The sequence below is a fragment of the Vidua chalybeata genome, chromosome 17, assembly GCF_026979565.1.
Source record: "Vidua chalybeata isolate OUT-0048 chromosome 17, bVidCha1 merged haplotype, whole genome shotgun sequence".
NCBI lineage: Eukaryota > Metazoa > Chordata > Aves > Passeriformes > Viduidae > Vidua > Vidua chalybeata.
In genome coordinates, this window is record NC_071546.1 from 1447530 (window position 1) to 1467015 (window position 19486).

Below are 19486 nucleotides of genomic sequence, written 5' to 3' on the forward strand. Positions count from 1 at the left end.
GAGACGAGAACCATTGTCAGCGCCGCCGCAACCCGCCCGCCGCCGCCCCGAGCCGCTGACAAGCGCCGGCCTGCTAAAGTCCCCCGGCCACCCGCAGCCTCCCTGCTCACCCAGCGCTCCCCCGCACGTCTTAACCCGAAAATCTTCCAGGGTCTTAGGAAAAGCGTCGAACCGCTTCAGCCGCCACAGCGACTCCATGACGCCGCGCGGCCCGGAACCGAACCCTTCTTCCGGCGCCGGCCTCGCCCCCGCTCCCGGCCCGCCCCCGGCGGAGAGCAGCTCTCCGTACCCGGCTGAGCCTCCCAATCCCGTCCGGGGCCTCCAGCTGCAGGAGGGCTGGGGCCGGGCACTGACAGCCTTTGGAGAGCAGTCGAGCTGTCCCCTGGGCCAGCTGTGGCGGCAACAGTGCGGAAAGCAAAGCGTCTCGGCAGAGTACCAGTGCTTTGGAAGAAAAAGGGGAGGAAAGGGGAAAGGGAAGGAAAGAGAGAATCTAATTGTATGGAAAGGATGCTGGACTTTTATGGCGTAAAGAAGCTGACTGCCACTCATGTTTCCAGGTCAGTTTAGCAACTTATCTGTCAAGTCTTACTTCAGAGGATCAGATGTTTCTTTGAAGATGGTAAGCCAAGTCTGCCTTATTATCTATCGAACACCAAAAAATATTACTGGCACTACTGGTAGCTCATCACAGAAAAGCGACAGAAAATAACAGTGAATATTTGTTTGTTTTACAAGCAGGTTTAAGAAGGATGCACAAATAGAAAAACTCACAGAAAGTACTAGAACATCTGGAAGAAGCAGAATATACGAGATTAAGTGTACCTGGCAAATTCTTCCCCAAATTTCAGCACAGAGAGCTTTTTCTTGAAAAATCAAGAGAACTATGCTAAATCATAGTTCTCTTCTTCTGACCAAACAACCAGTGTGTTCTGTTTAAGATAAAAACAAGAAAATAATTGTATGTGAAACAGGTCTGCACTGCATACTAATATGACATCATTTATCTATAAAAGAAGTATGTTAAATCATCTCTTCTGTCATAAGGGATATCACCATTATTTGCCCCTATTTTATGAACACTAGCTTATATGTAATATATTTAAATATGCTGGTTTATTCCATACCCAAATCACTTCTAATGGCAAGAATAGAAGGATGTTTTTAGAATAAATTATATTATCAATAAGTGAATGGATTTGTTTTCTAATCTTAGTTTTATACAAGCAACTTTCAGACAAGCAACTCAGTGGTTGAGATATAAATATTCTAATTATACTGAAATACACTATAAACACTTATTTCCAGAGCAGTGGAAACTCAGAGACTTTACCTGGAACGTGTTCAGAAGCAAGGCTGTGTGACATAACTGCAGCACACAGATTTATTTGCTCAAGCCCTGGCCTCAGGCACTTGAACACCTGTAGAACAGAAGCAGATACAGAGAACTGTTCAAGTAATTCCTATGTAAACAGCTAGGAATTTAAACTTTTAAAAAGTATAAAACCTGGTTTCTTTTATAAATAAATCACTCATTTTCAGCTGTGCAATGTCTAATTTCACAAGGATGTGCCATTGTGGTAATCTTGGTTTTGAAAAAGATAAAGCAGCTGAGTCAAGAGATTTATATATTAATTCCATATGACATTGTTTTACAGACTTTTGGGGCAGTTTACCAGCACCTAGGTTCAAGTTTGTGATAAACATAACCTAATAAATAAAGTAATTGCTTTAGTTACAAAGCTGGGGCTGTCCTCAGGAATTCACTTCCAGAGTAGTAGAAATATGTTTAAATTCTTTTCTCATTTGTCCTTGACACACTTTAGAAAAGCAGGATAAGAGCTCATGCTTTGCCCATGGCATTACATTTACTGAATGCCACAGTAACTCACAGGAAAAGAAAAAAAAAATCCACCCCTTCGATTTTCATGCAACTTTTAATTAAAATAACATTTATAACTGGTAAAAGTTGGCAGATGTTCCATTCTTTTCCTAAAAGAATGGTAATAGAAGAACCCCCACCAGGGAAACAAATGTGGCTGCCTCTGAGGGCAGACAGCATAACTGGAGGTTACAACCCCTGGCAAAAGCCAGCTAATGTCACCTTCTCCCAGAGTTGTAGGTTGGGTTGGGATGGATTTTTTTATGAGACATCTAATTCCACTTTAATCAGTCCTTTCCTAGTAACTATAAAAATTCATTACGTTCTTGGGTTTGCTGTAAAAAAAAATCTCATGTTCGTCTGAATGTATTTATAAAGCTCCTGCCAGTAGTTAGTGAAGTGTCAAGGAGGGGAGGAGCAAATATCTGACATGCTTCTATAAGAGAACTTGGCTTGAATAGTTGTTATATAGATCTGGGACAACATGGGTCCACACACCAGATGAAGCAATTTTTCAGCAATTCTTGGTCATAGTCAATATAGAAGGTAGCATCCAAACTGTGGTGGTGAGTTCTTGAAAGAGGTTTCAAGTGCTTTTCCATGGGAAGATACCACTCTCCTCTGGAGCCCTGGCTAGCTCTGCAATGTCCCAGGGCCAGTGGCAAGAGTGGGGAACTGGCCAGGCTGGGGTCCTGCCTGAGCCAGAACCTCTGAGCCAGATGCCCAGGAGCAAAGACCCCTTGGAGGAGAGATGAGGACTGAGTAAAGGAGGCAGGGGAGGCTCTTCTGCAGTGCAAAGTCCAGCAAATTTATTGGAAGAGGCAGTAGGGAGCCACAGCGACATAGCCCCCCCCAAACTTCTGGAAGAGAGGCAGATACCGGAGCTGCTCCAGTGCACGTGAATCCAGCTTTCCCTCCTGGACAAACCTTAGCAGGGCTGACATGTCCTGCTCCCCTAAATCCCCCCAGCAGAGATCAGCTCTTGTGTCTGCCAGATGGGCCACTACAGCCCTGGGATCTGTGACCTGCAGTGCCCACGGCTTCAGGCAACAGTAGGCAAAACTCCAGGGCAGCAGGGACTGCTGGAGCACAGGGATGCCCAGTTTGTGCAGCACCTTTTCCACTTTAGAGTGACACTCAAAAAGAGGATAGTGGCAGTAGGTGCTTCGAGTCTGTCTTACTCCCCTGAATAGGCAGCACTGCCATATTCTGGAGATGATTCATGAATGACTTCATGTTCATGTTTGAAGTCCTGGAGGGGACCATCCTGTCAAAGAAAGTCCACAGCCCCTTGAGCCACTTTTTCCCCTCAGTGGTCCACTCCAGCTGACACAATACCTCCTGGATGAGTGGTGTGGCCTCTGGGAGGTCAAACTCCTTCACAAAGCAAGGTGGGATCCATTCAGAAATACACTCTTGGGCAAAACGGTGGCTGTGCTTGGGGAACAGGTGGGCAAAGGAGTTCTTGAAGACAGGGTGGTGGATGCTGAAAGCATTCAGAAGACCATCTTCTGTGGCCAGCAAGGGCAGGCCTTCCAGGTCTGCCTTGTCCCCATCCTTGTGAGTACCTTGGGAGTGCCTGTTCCATCCTGTTAAGTATTGCAGCAGGTAGAAGCAGCTCTTTGGGGTCCTCAGGGGTGTCTCAGCCAGCTTGCAGGGCACAGGCAGAGCCAGGGCCTTGAGGAAGCGCTGGAGAGAGGCTGGCCCTAAGACCACAGCGTTCACCTGGGCTTCAATGAACTCCTCACGGATCTGCTGCAGGTGGGTGAATGCTGGAACCAGTTTCATGTTCAGTTGCTGCAGCACTTCCTGGACTTCTGGCTGAGGCTTCTCCTTGAGGAAGTATGGCTCTGTTAGCATGTCCCCTCCACCTGGAGATGCCCAGGTTATTGTCACCGCGTCAGATGACTTCCTGTGGTACACAGGCACCAGGGGCAGTCGTGCATGACTGATCTGCTTGTAGACCTCTCTCACCATGTCCTGGAAGATAGGTAAGACCCTTTTCATAACAGGGAAAAACTGGAGGAAGTGAGAGTCCAGGTGCTGCTGGCAGAATTTCAGGGACCTATACTGGAGCTTTTCTGGCTCCAGGGCTTTCCACTGCCTGGTGAGAAAGTAACAGTATAGTGGAACCACCAAGCGCCAGAGCAAGAAGTCATTCTAGGCTGCCCCTGTGCCACCTTTGTCCCAGTGGAGACTGCACCTGGCCACATCCACAGAGAAGTTAGCATTGATGTGCACAGGCAGCCCAGTGATCAAGGGCAGTGGGAAGGTGCAGAAGGCTCTGCCCATGGCTCGGTTCAGAGGCTCCAGGCAGGCAGCCACAGCCCCACAGGGCAGCCATTTAAGCACCGGAAACTCCTCAGCCCCACCCTGCACCCCAGTTTGGGAGATCACCCTCCACAAATTTGTGGTCTTGGCCCTGCTATTTTTGACTTTCATGGTATAGGAGAGAGGGGTGGGGCTGTTCCCATCCATGGCTTTGCTTAATCTTGAACCTCCTGTCTCAACTTTGCATCATCCTCCGTGAGCTCTGTGGTCACCTGCAGCTTCTCCACCAACTCTTTCCCATCTGGGGGGATCTCAGAGAAGATGACGGTGTGTACATGCTGGAGGAAGAGCACCAAGTCCTCACCTTCCTTAGCCAGTGTTTCTTCCATGTTCTTGAGGTCTTGGTCTCGCACCACCATGTCAGACACCCTGGACTTGGCAGCCTCAGCTGCAGTGCGGAACGGCAGCCGGAAAAGGACGCCTTGTTTCAGGTTGAAGAAGGATGGTAGGAAGGTGTCATAAATGTCTGGAAAATTCTTCTTGAAGTCAGTGTCAACAGCAAACATGCTACCAGGCTTCGCAGTTGTGGCCGTGGGCATGTAGTAGAGATGGGGATCAGAGACACACAGGGTACTGTCTCCGGTCAGGAAGGCTGGGCAGTCAGTAAAATGGTAGACAGTGTTGAAGCCAAGGCCATATTTGCCTGTGACATCCTGCTGGTCTTGCTTGCCACCCACCCCCAGACGCTGAATGCCTTCAATGTCCTGCTCCCGGAAGGGGCGGTCGTTGTAGATGCAGAGGGCAGGGCCCTGCAGGATGTTCCATTTCTCACTAAAAGTGGCCTTCGCTGGGTGCTGCCGGTGGTCCCACACAAAGTGCACAAGCCCCGCACCAGCATCATCTGCATTGTGGAGCACCTCCTTCACCGTATCAGGAGCGGACTCAGAGTACTCCTTCAAGATGTTCTTCAGTCGTGTTGGCAAATCTTCGTGGGCACCAAATGGCTGTGCCCAGAGGCTCAGGTGATCAGTGATGATTTCACTCCTCTCCAGTGCTTGGTGGCGTGTGGTGGCCACCCCACAGCACAGGGCTGCATCTCGGGACAGCTGTTTATGGCACAGCAGGACATCTCTGTCCAATGGCATCCATGGTGCATCATTGAAGTAGAGCTTGTCCCATGGGTGCAAAATGCCCTCCTCATCAGGCAGAAAGAGTTGCTGGGTCTGGCAGGCATCTGGCTGGGTGCCATCTTCCATCAAGCCACAAGACACCAGCCGCAGGGCCAGATCCAGCTCCGCAGCAGGCAGCGTCTTTCCAGCATGTGTCTTTGCCAGGGTGCAGAGCACTCGGGCATAATCATCCCAGGTGAACGTGTGGCGCAGCCCTACACACTCCCAGAGCTCTCTGTAGGGCTTGTACTGCTCTTGGAGCTGATGAAGGTATGGGGCAGCCTCAAATGACAGTGTCTCGGCCACAGCTGTGACTGGCACAAAATGGGAGCCCATCAAGATGAAGGGCTCCCTGGGGTCCACTGCAGAAGCCACCTCATCCCAGCTGGAGTGATGTTCCCGGAGCAGCATGTTCAGCTGCTTGTAGCAGCAGTTGGTGCTGTACTGCAGGGTCTCCAAAGGGAGAGTGTTGGAGAAATGTCTGAGTGCTCGCAGCTGCTCAAGGACCTGAGCTGATGGTATCTGCCGGTCCAGCCCCAAGAAGGATGCTACCTCCTTGGAGAGGCTGAAGCATTTTAGGAGCCAAGATAGGCTGGATGAGTCCCACTAGTGGCTCATGGAGGTGATGGTAGAGCTGGGCAGCTGGCAGCAGCACAGGCTCACCATTGCGTAGTACAGCAGGGAGGAAGGGCACAGTCTGGAAAGTGGCCTGCAGGGTGTCGTTTCTTCTCTTCTTCACTGCATCCTGAAGTAACTCGAGGATGCAAGCAGCCCTCTGGCAGCCCTGGGCACGATTCTTGGTCCAGACAAGTTGCACGGTCATTGCCCTCTCCAGCAGCTCTGGCAGGGCTATGGTGTCCTTCACCATGCCCAGCCTCTCCAGTTGGCTTAGTCTCTCCAGGGAAAGAAAGGCGTTCCCAGCGGGGAAGCGCTCATCCTCAGGGCTGTATAAAGGGGCAGCGCGACCTCTGGGATGCACCAGGTGATTGATGAACTGCAGGTGGCCATGAGGGGTGACAGGGATGCAAGGCACTGTCTGCAGCACTTTGTCCACATCCTCATGAGACATATCCAGCGCATGGAGCAGCAGCAGGTTCCGGTCAACATCAGGGAGATTTTCCAAGTTGGGAAGCACAAGCTCACAGAGAAAGCGGTTCCAGTCATAGGTTCCAGCATCCAGCGCCTTCCCAAGGCCCTCCTGCACCTTCCCAGGCAAGGCCACAGCCAACAGGGGACGGGGCACAGTGATGGCAAAGACTCGCTGCGCCACAGTACCCAGCTTATGGTGTCTCTCCACAGTCTGGTGCAGGAAGCAGGCGTCCTGCAGTGAACACCAGGAGTGGCCATCAGAAAAGAGCCTTGGGCCACTCCTGGCTGCCACAGCCTGGTAGAAACCAGTCACAGCCTCTGTACAGGGGTAACGGGCAGTGCTAATGTCTGGCCAGAAGAGATGATACTCATAGTTCTTCAACTCGTCTGCCTCATGCATGGCACGGAGATGGTCCATTGCCCAGAGCCAGGCCATTGGCACAGCATTGTGGAGCAGCACCCGGTTCCACTTGCCCCGCTCTGCCATGTCCCACAGCCCCTTGCGATTTGAGAGGATACTGAAGGCCCCATGCAGGTGGACTGGCAGCCCTGAGATGATCGGCATGGGAAGGTGGCAGAAAACTTGCCCCTCCTCATCATCCAGACTTGGCACCCACTTGCCATCTTTGGTAGGGGCAAGAGGAAGGGCCACACCAGCCATGGGAAGTGGAGGATGGAGTCCTGCCTGTGTGTTCTGGTGAAACAGTTCCAGCAACTCCCCATCACCCTGACACACCAAAACCAGGTAATGCCACATTGTCCTGGATTCCTCCTCACAGGCTGAGAGCTGCTCAATGGCTGCCCAACTTGGGGGATCCCCAGGGGCCCCCAAGTCTCGGATCTCCTTTCGCTGCAGCGTGGCCAGAGGCATGGTATCCTCTGCAGAAGTGGCTGTGTCCGGCAGCATCTCCAGGGATAGCTCCCTCACGTGCTTCAGGAAGAGCAGCAGGAGCCTGTTAGAGCGAAGGAAAGCAGCCCCAAGGGACTGGATGCGCTCTGTACCAAAGGCCTCAGAGCAAATCTGCGATGTCACAGCTTCCTCTTCAGTGCGAAAAGGCAAGCGGAAAAGGCTCCCTGGAAAGGGTCCTGGCTCAGGCAGACAGCAGCCAAAGATTCCATGGTAGGGCTGGAACTGCTCAGCAAAGACACGGAGGATGCGTGGCCGGCTGGAGAAGTCCAGGCGGATGCCAGGGGAGCCGGCCCTGGGGATGTGCTTGCCCAGATGGGTGCCATTGGGATCAAAGATGAGCAGTGTCTCCCCACTCAGCACTGCTGGCACATCCGTGACACGGTAGACAGAGCTGAAGCCCAGACCAAAGTGCCCGATCCGGCCTGCCTGGCCCTCCTTTGTGGCAGCCCCAATCCGGGTGATGTTCTGGAGGTCATCCTCTGTGAACAGGGCATTGTTGTAGGCCCAGAGGGCTGGGCCATGGCAGGCAGCCATGCCTGGGTCTAGCAGCCCAGAGGTGGCCTTTCTGCGGCACCGCAGGTCCAGAAGGAAGCGGCACACAGCAGCACTGGCATCCTCTGCATTCTGGACCATCTCTGGGAAGAGGTCGCCCTCCTCGCCGTACTCCCAGAGGATGTTGCGGAGGCGTAGGGTGATGGGCTCTGAGGGGCCACAGGCTGTGAATGGCTCTGGGCCCAGCACCTGCGTGCTGAGACACTCCGTGCCCAGGAACATGGCTGTGCTGGAAGGCACTGCCTCGTGCACCACCTCTTGAACATCCTCCTCTTCCTCCAGCTCCATGTCCAGGTACACGGCAGAGGCAGCTGGACGGAGGGCAAAGCCTGAGCCCTGTGGGATCCTCACAGGAACTGGCACAGTGCCCTTGCCCTTGTGGCCCCGTCTCTTCAGCCACTCCAGGACAGCTACAACCACCTGCAACTCTGTGGCAGTGCCCGCTCTGGAGCCGCGCCTGTCTATGTCCTGCCCCAGGGAGCGCAGGGCTGACACCGCCCTCTCCTCACTCACCCCGTCCACCACCCCCCAAGCCCTGAAGAGGTAGCTGTAGGGCAGGAAGTCAGGGGGCACTCGGGGCACCAGCAGCCCCAGCTCCAGCTTCTCAGGATAGCCCAGTACTGCATCACGTGGCAGGACAAGCCCAGACTCAGTCCACACAACGGCACCATCTGGGGCAGTCCCAAAGGCCTTCAGGTTTTCCTGCATGTGCCAGTAGATAGGCTGGAGAGCGGGACCCACCTCATCCATGTCCCTGCGCCTCGCCAGCTTTCTCAGCTGCTCCCACACTCTCTCCGGCGGTGGGGTCTGGCTCAGCCCCAGCTTCTTCTCTGCCTCTGGCACAAAGGCGTCAGTCAGGGGCATGGCAAGCCCAACCAGGGATTGGTACTGCATGGATCGCAGCTCCCGGGGGGGCAGGAAGGGCTGCCCAAGCTCTCCTGTGCACTTGGAGTGAGGTACCCATGGTGGGGCCTGGAGCTGCCTGAGCTCTGCAGCGCTGAAGCCATCCAGTGCCTTGGGGTGGTTGCAGACTGTGATCAGTGCCTCAGCCCTGTCCAAAGCTGCCGTGCCACCCTGACTGACTTTTGCTGCAGCTGCCAGGATGTCTGAGGGCAGCAGGCACCCCTCACCATGCCGCAAGCCCACAGCCCTCAAGGCACGTAGGACGGACGGAGTGTGGAAGGCAGCAGGAGGAAAGCGCTCGGGTCCCAGCAGGGCCTGCAAGGTGCTGTCACAGGGGTCATAGAGGTCTTGCGGGCATGCGGGGCCATCAGGGGTCTCCAGGAAGGCCAGCTTGCTGCAGGCCTGCCGGAGTGGGGAGCTCTGTGCAAAGACAGTGTCTCCGTGCTGCAGTACCCAGAGCAGCAGAGCCTGTGTCTCAGCCGCTCGCCCCACATATGCGCCTTGGGCCACAGCTCTGATGGCTTTCAGCATCACACAGGCTGCACTGATGAAGGGCCTCTGGAGCCTCCCGAGTAGCCGCCGGTCAGCTTCATCCCGGCACCGCAACACGGCCTCCGGCAGCACCACGTCTTGGGGCAGCTCCAGCTCTGGCTCCAGCGCCAGGGTGGCAGCGGCTGGCACCAGCTCCGAGGGCTGTGGGGTGGCCAGGCAGGGCAGTGGCAGAAAGAGGGGCAGAGCAGCCAGAGTGGCCATGTCCTGCTTTGTCAGGGATGGGACGTCTGCCAGGTAGAGCCGGAGGATGAGCACATCTGCATCAGGAAGCGAGGCCATGCGGGAGGCCAGTGCTGCAGCCCCCTGCCTGCCCAGGGCCCGCAGGGCATTGAGGGGGGATGGAGGCAGGACATAGCGGGACAGGGAGCGGTGCCACGCGCTTGGTGGCACCACAGGGCAACCCAGGACCTCCAGCACAGAGGCCACAGCAAGTGGCAGGAGCTGGTCCTCCCACACCTGGAAGATAAGACTGGATTCAGGTGTCAGTGAAGCCAGATGGACAGTGGGGGCATCCAGTGAGGACAGGGCTATGAGAGGGAGCCCCTCCAGAGGGCCCAAGTCATCCATGTGGTGGGCCAGAAATTGCCACAGGGCTGGGAACCAGGAGGCTGGGGGCTGGGGGGGGCCTTGGGCTGGGCACCATGTCACTGGGGTTGAAGACTGGGATGTCCAGGTGGGGGGCAGAGCCAAGCGCAGGGTCTGTACAGTCACAGCTGGATCCAGCAGAACCAGGTTGGGGAAGAGACCTGTGTACAAGAGGCAGAGGCTGGACTAGAAACATGTGGGACCTGGGACCTGGCAGGGGGACACAGGATGGGGGAAAAAGAACCTGCAGGGGATGGGTGGCCCCCATATGGGATGTGGGAGGACCTGGGCTCTGGGGGGATGGTGGATACCCTTAGTAGGAGCACAGAGAATCCAGTAACCCCAGATGGGTGGGGATATAAGAAAGAGATGTGGGACGTAAAAAGGTGTTAGGGGAACCAGTATTGGGGAGCACAGAGATCTTCAGATGAGGAACACAGTGAGACCCATGACCTGAGGGAACAGAGAGGGGACAGGGGAATGCAGGAAGAACAGCAAGGAAATGGATCTCCAGAGAGACAGGGAAGTACAGGGAGATACTGGGGCTGCAGAGGAACCCAAGGTGCACAAGGTTGCCTGGGGATGTTGGGATTTAGGGGGGAGCAACCAGGGGACCTAAAAGTTGTCCAGATACTCCCATCTCTTACCCTCCTTGGCAATGCCTCGCAGGAGGCTCTCCAAGCCTGGCTCCAGGTCTGAGGGCAGGAAGGACCCGGCCAAGCCAGGTAGGAGCTCCCTGTGGGAACAAACAGATGTGCTAGGGGACCAGAAGGGCAATGGGGAGCAGCTTTCTGAGCACCTGCCTCAGCTCCCCCTTCGTGACACTAGGTGAGAGAAGGAGGGCAGTGAGGAGCCCAAATATCCAGGGACAAATATCCAGGTTTGGCCATGCCTTCCGTTCCCAATTCAAGAGCAAGAGCTGTAACTGCGGGCAACTGTCTGTCCTGCCCACTCTGCAAGGAACGGAGCTGCCGGGGTCCGCGGGCTCACCTGGGGCAGTCAGATGTGTCCATGTAGACAACGGCTGACGCAGTTCCAAAGGCCACTAAGGTTCCATCGGCGCGAGGCAGAAGAGGGAGGCCCCAGAGCTCAGCATGGCAGCCATCCCCGGCCACGTAGCGCAGCAGGGAGAGGCGGCCGGCAGCCGGGAGCTCTGCGGCCCCGTGGTGCCGCAGCACCTCCCGCACGTGTCCCGCCGTGGCCTCCCGCAGACCCTTCGGCATCCCCAAAGTCAGCGCCCTCCACACGTGGGGTGGGACCTCGGCCACCGGCTCCCCAGCGGCCACCAGCAAGGCCTGAATCGCCTGCCGTGTGGCTGCATCACCCACAGCCTCTGGCAGCAGCACAGCCTCGAGGGCCCGCAGCCGCCCCGCTGCCCCGTCTGCGGCCGGCAGCAAGACGGGGGCAGCCGCCAGCTCCTGGCACACACGGCTCATCAGGCTGTGGATACGGCCAGAGCTCGGCATGCACTCGGGGTCTGGCCACAGGCTGTAGGCATCTGCACTGGGCAGAGCCACGGCCATGGCAGCCAAGTGGCTGTAGACCCGGGGCAGGAGGTCGAGCAGCAGAAGAGCATTCCAGCGGGCATCTTCCTCACCCTCCTCACCCTCCTGGGGCCAGCGGAGGTGGCGGCGATCATCGGAGAGGGCAAAGGGAGCGCTGGCATGGACGGGCAGCCCTGTGGCTGTCTCATCAGTGGCTGGCAGTGGCAGGAAGCAGCAGAGCCGCCCTTGGCAGGCCCCGTGGAGGGGGTGTGCCAGGCTCAGCTCAGGGCAGCACCCCAGCCGTGTGCCCAGAGCCACGACTGGCCCCTCAGTGGCCCTGCCTGTGGCCACCAGCCACTCGCTGCCAGTACTCACGCTATCCCTGTGCAGGGCCACCAGGCACCACGCCAGACTCAGCCCCTCATCCTCCGATGGCACCGGGACAGGGAGAGGCTGAGGGCATGCCGCAAGTGTTCCCATGAGTGTCTGGACCCCGTCAGGGGCCACACGGTGCAGGGCCACGCGGCGGACATGGCGGAGGAAGAGGAGGGCAAGAGGGGCCTCTGTGAGGAAAGTCTGCATGAGGTTGCAGATGCGCTCAGCATTGGAGACCCCTGCAGCGATTTCTGAGGGTTGCTGGCGAAGGGGGAAGCGGAAGAGGGTGCCCTGGGCTGAGGCACGGTGCTGTCCCACAGCTTCCAGCCCAGCCCAGAAGGGCTCGAAAAGGCCAGGAAGGTCCTGGGCTTCGGAGATGTCCCAGCGCTTGCCAGCACCAGGCAGCACCTGGCATTCGGGGTCCAGCACCCCCAAGTATGGGGGGCTCAGCACACCTGGTAGGTCTGGAGACACGGGAACCGTAAGGCCACAGAGATGACATGGACACCACTGCCTTCCCAGATCATCCCAACCCATCAATGCCCAGCCAATGGCCTCAAGTTTATCCCCATGGTGCCTCCCATGATCCAAAGCTTAATCCCAATTCACCAGTCCTCCCTCAGTTTGTCCCCCTAGCCCTGCTCTCCATTGCCAGCCAGCCTCCCTCCAGCCTCCTGATGCTTCAGGTTTCCAGCTTCAGGTTTCCTCACTCTGGACACAGCCCTCCATTTGGCACACCCCCAGTGCCCCCCAGTTCCTCCCAGCACCTGTAGTTCAGTGCCTCCAGTAAAACCCAGATCCCCAGTTCAGTCCCAGCTGAGGCTCCCAGTGCCACTCACCGGTGAGGTGGTAGACAGAGGTGAAGCCCAAGCCAAAGCGTCCCACGCTGTGGGGATCCTCCCGCTTGTGTGACACCCCTGGGCACTGAATCCCTGTCCAGTCCCGGGGCGACATCACGGCGTCATTGTAGGCCAACAGAGCTGGGCCTGGTCAGCACCATCCATGGGTAAAGGGGGAATTGGGACACGGAGCAGGAATTGTCATTCACACTCAGTGTTCCCACAAGCTCCAGTCCCACAAAACTCCCCTCACTAGCACTGAGGCCTCCCAGTAACCTCAGTGTCCCCAGCACATCCCAGAACCCCTCACCAGTTCCAGTTCCCCCAGTCCCTCCCAGCACCAGCCAGTGCCACCCCAGGGCTTCATCCGGTTTCTCCCAGTGCCCGCAGTGCCTCTCACCCTGGGAGCCCTCCAGGCCCCCTCCGGTGATGTTGAATTCCCGCTCATCAGACACAAACACGACCTCGTTAGCGCCGGCATCGTCTGCATTCTGCACCAGCTCCTGGAATTAGACACCAGTGCCTGGTCACCTGGGCCCTCCAGGCCCTGAGAAGAGCATCAGCCCTCTCTCCCAGCTGGGCACCAAGGACCTGGGGCTGGTGCTGGACAGGGACCAGCCCCACTGCCTGCAGTAACTCTGCCCCGCTGGGCAGGAGATCGCGGATGGGTGATGGGGATCTGACCTTGAGGATCTGCCCTCTGTCCGGGTACTTCTGCAGGATGCTGTGCAGGTAGTCAAGGAAGCTGGGTGCCCGCTGGCAGAAGGTCTCTCTGTAAAGCAGAGAGAGGGAGAGAAGGTGTGAGGAATGCTCTGTAACCAAGATGCCCATGTTCTCCTTGGATCCTGCAGGATGTGCCTCTCTTTGGAAAGGGTCAAGGACCCCATCTCCTTCCAGGACCCCCTGAAACAACCACCTCCAAGGATGACAACTCCACTTCCCCAGACCCCTATCTCTTCCTGGGATGCTCCAGTGCACTGGTTTTGGCTGGGATAGAGTTAATTTTCTTCCCAGAAGTGTGTCCAGGGCTACATTCAGGATTTAGCATGAGAAGAGTGTTGGTTGCACACTGATGTTTGAGTTGCAGCCCAGTCAAGGACTTTTCAGTGTCCCATGCTCTGCCAGCAAGGGGGAGCATGGCCAGGAGGCCTGACCCCAGCTGGCCAGAGGGATATTCCAGATCACAGAACCTCCTGCCCAGTACAGAAACTGGAAGGGGGTTGGCCAGGAGCCACCGATCACTGCTGTGGGATGGGTGGGGCACTGGTCAGTGGGGCATGAGCAACTATTGGGCATTACTGGTTTCTCTTGGGTTTTATTCCATTCTCTCTCCTTTTCATTACTATTAGTAATGGAGCTAAACAGGGGGAACCTTCAATGATCCACCCCAGCCCAGCAGTGCTCATTCTCTAACAACATGTGCTGCTTCATAACCCCTGCATTTATTGCATCCCTCAGAGGCATCTTCATAATTTCATTGCAGACAACTCACATTCCTCAGGAAATCGAGTGTTAAAAATATTTAATACCAAAAACTTGTATTTTGATGGAAATGTAGAACAGCCAGACATGTGGAATGTAGTGCATGGGAGTGGAGAAGTGTGAAAGACACCAGGATGAACCTTTATGATCTACTTGTTCCCACTATAATTAAATTATTATGTCATGCCTCATGAAATAATATGATCCTTTTTTAATATTTAATTAATAGCAAAGAGATGTCCCCCTCCTCCACCCCTGCAGAATGGGAAAATGGATTTTGAAGAGTTTCAATACCAGAGTACTGTAACTTCTTCATGTGATCCAGGGTAAGTATTCCCTTCCTTATTCTGCTAAATAAACAACCTAAATCACATTGTAGTATCACCCACTGCCATACTGCAAGATAGAGAACATTGAAAACTGCACATGAAAACTCACCTACATTTCAGAAATCATTAAAAAAAAGCCTGTCTGGTGATCCACCTCTGTTCAGTCTCAGCTATAACATTATGGGGTTTTGCTACTCTAAAGAAAAGTCCTGCAAATACAGAAAACACCAAAATAGCAGAGATTTTATGCAAAAACTTTATTCTGGACTGCTTTCCCCTGCTTTTCAAATCCTCTTATTACATCATGAGATGAAATCCTACAGCAGAGAGTAGATAATCTCCATCAAAGTTATGCTGTTGGGCTCTGAGGACTGGAAATTGTGTTTCTATGCCTTTCCAAGCTCAGTAAATGAAAACAGGAGGTTAATCCTAACTTCCCTGCAGTAAATGCACTTCTCCTCAGGGCTACTTGTTAGCTTTAGGAAAAAGGATGCATTTAAAAAAATATTTATGATAAATGCAGGGAAGCATTTGATAGTAGCAGGTATTTAATTGTACTCAGGTAATTAATGACAAAACAGGGCTTATCTGGAAGGTCACAGGTGAGACAAAGCCTAGAGCTCACTGAAAAGTGTCAAAAGCCTCAACAACCTCCTTCTGTAAAAGAGGAGCGAGATAAGGAATAAAGAAATTCAACTATGACACCAAGTGTAGTAATGGGACTTGATTTGATTTTGTTAATTCAAATTTACCGGTTTTCAGCTGCGTCATATTGAAATGCCAGGTACATGATTAATATTTCTTTAAAACTCAGAGTAAATGTTAATAGTGTCAATATAGAGGATGGGAGAGAAGTGTGTAATGTGCATATGGAAATTGAAATGTCTGGGATTAAAATATAACAGTGCACCTTGGTGACTTCAGTTCTTAAGAGCACTGAGTTTCTTTCCAATATTTGGTCCTAATTGCCATAATTAACTGGGAACACCTCCCAGGAAACCATACTATTTGCATTAGCAATCGCAGATTGATATTTGCTATTTACATACATCCATAGTATTAATCATTTTTAGAAATTAATATGTAAAATATAATATAAAGTTGAAACAACAAAACATCTTGTTGTATCAAGAGTTCTGCCCGGGTCTTTGTAATATTTGGACATTAACAGTTTTTCAGATCTGATTTTAACTTCCTTTGAGGTCAGGAACTGTTAAACTAGAGAAGGATTTCAGAGCTGAATTCTTAATTCTGTTTAGGAGAAATGACAGATCTTTGATTGATCTCCCTGCTCTGATAACCAGGTCTGTTTGTTTCCAGCCAAAACCTTGTCGGGTCAAGAACAAGCCAGTGCATGGCAGATGGAAAGTGGACTGGAACTGCTCCACAGTGTCAACGTATGTGTTTCAATAAAAAAGAACTCTCCTTATTCCTATTCCAGAAATATTCCTTTCCATTGCTCAGAATTATATATACTCTTATTCAGAAGTGTCCTCTAGTGCTGTGCAAAAGCTGGTTAGGAAAAATCAAGCAGAATGCTGCATATTTGGTTTTATCTGTGTGGGTTTTAGAGAAATACAGTTGAAAGGTCTGAACAAAAGGTCGGGATCAGGGATGCTATTTACAGCTGGAGGTTGTATCTTTAAAAGAAGATATTGTCATACCTTTGTACTTATGCAGGATTTTGCTACAACCTATCCTGCAAAAACACTTGACTGAAAAGCAGGAATATTATCTGAAAAATCCAGCATAACTCATGAATTCCATACTCTGAGGCCCCTCTGACACTTTTAATTTAAATTATGTTTTGCCAGCTGTGATTCCATGCGGGTTCATTTAGTCATAAGAATGTTGCTCCTCTGATTCCACAATTATTTGATCTTTAAGATTTAATTTTCTGAATGCTGTGCTTTTGTACCGGTGACTTGTGCACCTCCCTCGCTCCCGGAATTTGGGGTCCTCTCCTTCTGTTGCCCAAATCCTGGAAATGTCTCTCATTTCCTGGACACAATCCAGTTTGAATGTGTCCCTCCTCTCACCTTGATTGGGAACAAGACAGCTACCTGCATGGCCAATGGCACGTGGAGCAGCATTCCAGTGTGCAAGGGTGAGTAACTCACTTTTATCCACACACAAAACTATTCCTGAGAATTGCACAAACAAAACCAAATGAACAACAATATTTTCATTTTTTGTACAACTGTAATTGCAAACATACAGCACAATTCCTCTGCATCTGAATTCTGCAATCATCCAGGCTCGTAGATCAAGGAGATTGCTAACCCATGGCACATAAGATGGGACTGACAAAACATTTGCTTCAGGTGCAAAGGTTATATAAACAAACCCTGCTAAACATGGTGCACAGCGGGGAACCTGAGCCTGGCCTCCAGTGTGCAGCCAACATTCGATTCTAAGTGCTCAGATTCACCTAAGAAATAGCCAACCTTACTCACAGTCCTAGAAACTTCCCTGCTTTTAGTTAAATTACACCACGTTTAAGTCATGTTATAACCACAGATTGCAATAGATGTGTACTTCAAACAAATAATGTTTATTTATTTGTTGTGGTTTTTAAGCTGTCTTTCCCCTTGCTGTGTTTCCTGTGAAAGAGGCTGCAATGACCCACTGTGAAAGTTTTTCTACATTTTTCAGGTTTAGAGTTGTCTTTTTGACCTGTGACACTGCTAAAGCTTTGGGTTTGGTTTTGTTCCCCAGTTGTCACCTGCCCCACTCCAATAGGAATAGAGAATGGGTTCATAGAGTTTGCTGTGCGCAGAACCTATCACTACAATGAGAGTGTCAGCTTTGGCTGCCAGCCCGGCTTCGCGATGGAGGGATCCAAACATTCCTGCTGTGAGAACACTGGAAACTGGTCCACAAAGCCAGCCTGCAGAGGTGAGCACACCCCATCCCTCAGAAACCAGGGATCAAACTGAGCTCTCCCACCTGACCACTGCTCTGACCATTGAGCTGTCACTCCTCTGTGGAAGAGCTGTGCTCAAAAGGAAGCCAAAAAAAGAATTGCAAGGCCCTGATAATCTAAGCCCTCTCCCAGCACTGGATGTTGTATGGCACTGATGTATCTGGATTGATTTCAATAATTAGTCATGTAACTTTATTATATTTCCTCTCCTCTTCCTATTTCATGTCATTAGAAATTACATTGAGGCTGGATTTTCACAGGAAACTTTTGACCCTATGCTTCAGGGTCTGAATTTCTTCAGCATTTTAATACCAGCAGAAGTTCTGTCCATATGTAGGACACATTTTTCATTCCCAAATATCACATACACAAAATTCTGCTGGGATCTGATCAACCCCTTTTCAAACCTGCTCCTTATAACTGGATTTTTTTCCAGCACCATGTAAAATACCAGTTAAGAAAGTGGTAGTATTGTACAATGGTGAGAAAAAGAGAGTTCAAAATGACCTGAAGGATGGCATTCTGCACAGGGAAACTATCCTTCTTCTGCAAGAACAAGGAAAAATCCTGTGCCTACACTGTAGATGTGGCATGTGTGGATGGCAACTTCACCCTCCCTGCCTGTTTTAAAGGTATGTGAGCCAGGCTGCTCACAAACCAGCTCCTGGTGGGGGAATTACAACTGCTTGAGTGTGGGGGACAGTGTCATAATTCATCTTCAAGCCCTACTTGAGTGGCTATTTGAATTATTGGGTATTTGAGTTACTGGGTATTCTGGAAGAAAATGACCTGAGGAGAAAATGCCGAGCAAGAATTTTCCTTTGGTTGTGTCAGACCCCTGCTTTAATTCCTGCCCTGTTCTAGAAGATGCTACTTAAAGATGTTACTAGCCCAAAGAAAAGGCCATATGTGAAGTACTCTGGGATTTCACAAATCCCTGGATCAGCACCTTCTTTAGGGACAAAAAGCCTGAACATTGCTGCCGGTTTGAGAACATGACATATTCCCTCTTATTCTAGTGAATTATTCCCACCTTGTGCTGATCAGGAAAACACTTTGGACCAAGAGTGTTGAAAGGCAGCTGAGAGCTGTGGGGAGGAACTAATGCTGGAGGAACAGCTTCACAGGCACGCAGGCTTTTAGAATAAATAAACAGACGTCACCAACTTTGCTAGCAAGAGGGAAATGTTTCACACTTGTTTTGTCAATATTCCTTGCATAGAATTTTCCTTGTAAGTTTTATTTTCATTTCTAAGTGAAGGAAAAGCACAGCCTATCCACAATCAAAACATCTCACATTTGGCTTCTGATGCACGTAGCTCAGCTTTATTAAGATAGAAAATAAAAGTGTATTTCTTCCAACAGTTTCATTATGATGCAAAGATTGACTGCTCACCTCACTATTGTTTTCAGCTGTCACATGTTTCAAGAATTTAACCCAAGTTCTTCACTTGTCTCCAACAGAACGTGGCTTTTTTCAACTCTGGTGAAGAAAGACCCCTCAGACATGAAAGCATGTGAAGATGAAGCTTGAAGCAGAGAAATAAACCAGTACTAAATTTCTGCCTTACTGAGACAGAAAATTCCATATACAAGAGGAAAACTTAGGTCCTGTGAGTGTAACTTGGGTCTTGTAAATGTAACTCAGGTCCTGCAAGTGTAAATTTCCAGGTGAACTCCAGAATCTGTGAATGCTTTCTTCTCTCCCCACCATCCCCTCCAGTCTCTTCCACAAGCTGCAACACATCATTTCAGCCATTAACTTCCACTCTCTTGTCTCTGCCTTCTTCCAAATCCCTGCACTAGTGCTTCTCTTTCCACATTTCCAACATTTATGCAACTGTAAATGACCTCCTCAATAGCAGTTGCTTTACAGTAAAGTCATTTTCAGCCACTAGTGTGTCCTTATTTAATATTACCTAATCATCAATCAAATCCTTTATCTTTAGACTGATTTATAGCAAGAACCCTTAATTATTAGTAATTACTGGGTTCTGATTCCATTACCACTCCCCTGTGACAGGGAGTGGACCTTTAATTATAGATAGACAGAGAGTCATGAGCCTGGGATTTTCCAGAATTTACGTAAGTAGAAAGACTGAGATTTCCAAATGAGTTTAAAAGCCAAGAATCCAGCCCTG

The 19486-nt window shown here is 51.6% G+C and overlaps 3 protein-coding genes across 3 annotated transcripts in view; 1 reads left to right on the plus strand and 2 right to left on the minus strand.

Annotated features, from left to right (window-relative positions):
• The window catches only part of ERGIC3 (ERGIC and golgi 3), a 28980-nt gene extending 28431 nt beyond the window's left edge, over positions 1 to 549 (minus strand). The window contains exon 1 of the mRNA XM_053958381.1: positions 111 to 549. Coding sequence (XP_053814356.1) covers positions 111 to 549 — 439 coding nt within the window. The remainder of the gene's footprint in view (positions 1 to 110) is intronic.
• On the plus strand, positions 468 to 19239 carry LOC128796583 (beta-2-glycoprotein 1-like). The gene is given in 9 exon segments (XM_053958388.1): positions 468 to 557; positions 14320 to 14416; positions 15740 to 15816; positions 16436 to 16526; positions 17138 to 17317; positions 17782 to 17881; positions 17883 to 17977; positions 18810 to 18821; positions 18824 to 19239. Coding segments are annotated over 7 exon segments (570 nt in total). The 5' UTR covers positions 468 to 557; positions 14320 to 14416; positions 15740 to 15780; the 3' UTR covers positions 18880 to 19239.
• LOC128796870 (sacsin-like) lies at positions 2027 to 15209 on the minus strand. The gene is given in 10 exon segments (XM_053958914.1): positions 2027 to 3025; positions 3027 to 4377; positions 4380 to 5890; positions 5892 to 10071; positions 10558 to 10646; positions 10901 to 12233; positions 12609 to 12755; positions 13009 to 13111; positions 13293 to 13380; positions 15172 to 15209. Coding segments are annotated over 10 exon segments (9177 nt in total). The 3' UTR covers positions 2027 to 2688.
• Positions 19240 to 19486: the final 247 nt, after the last annotated feature.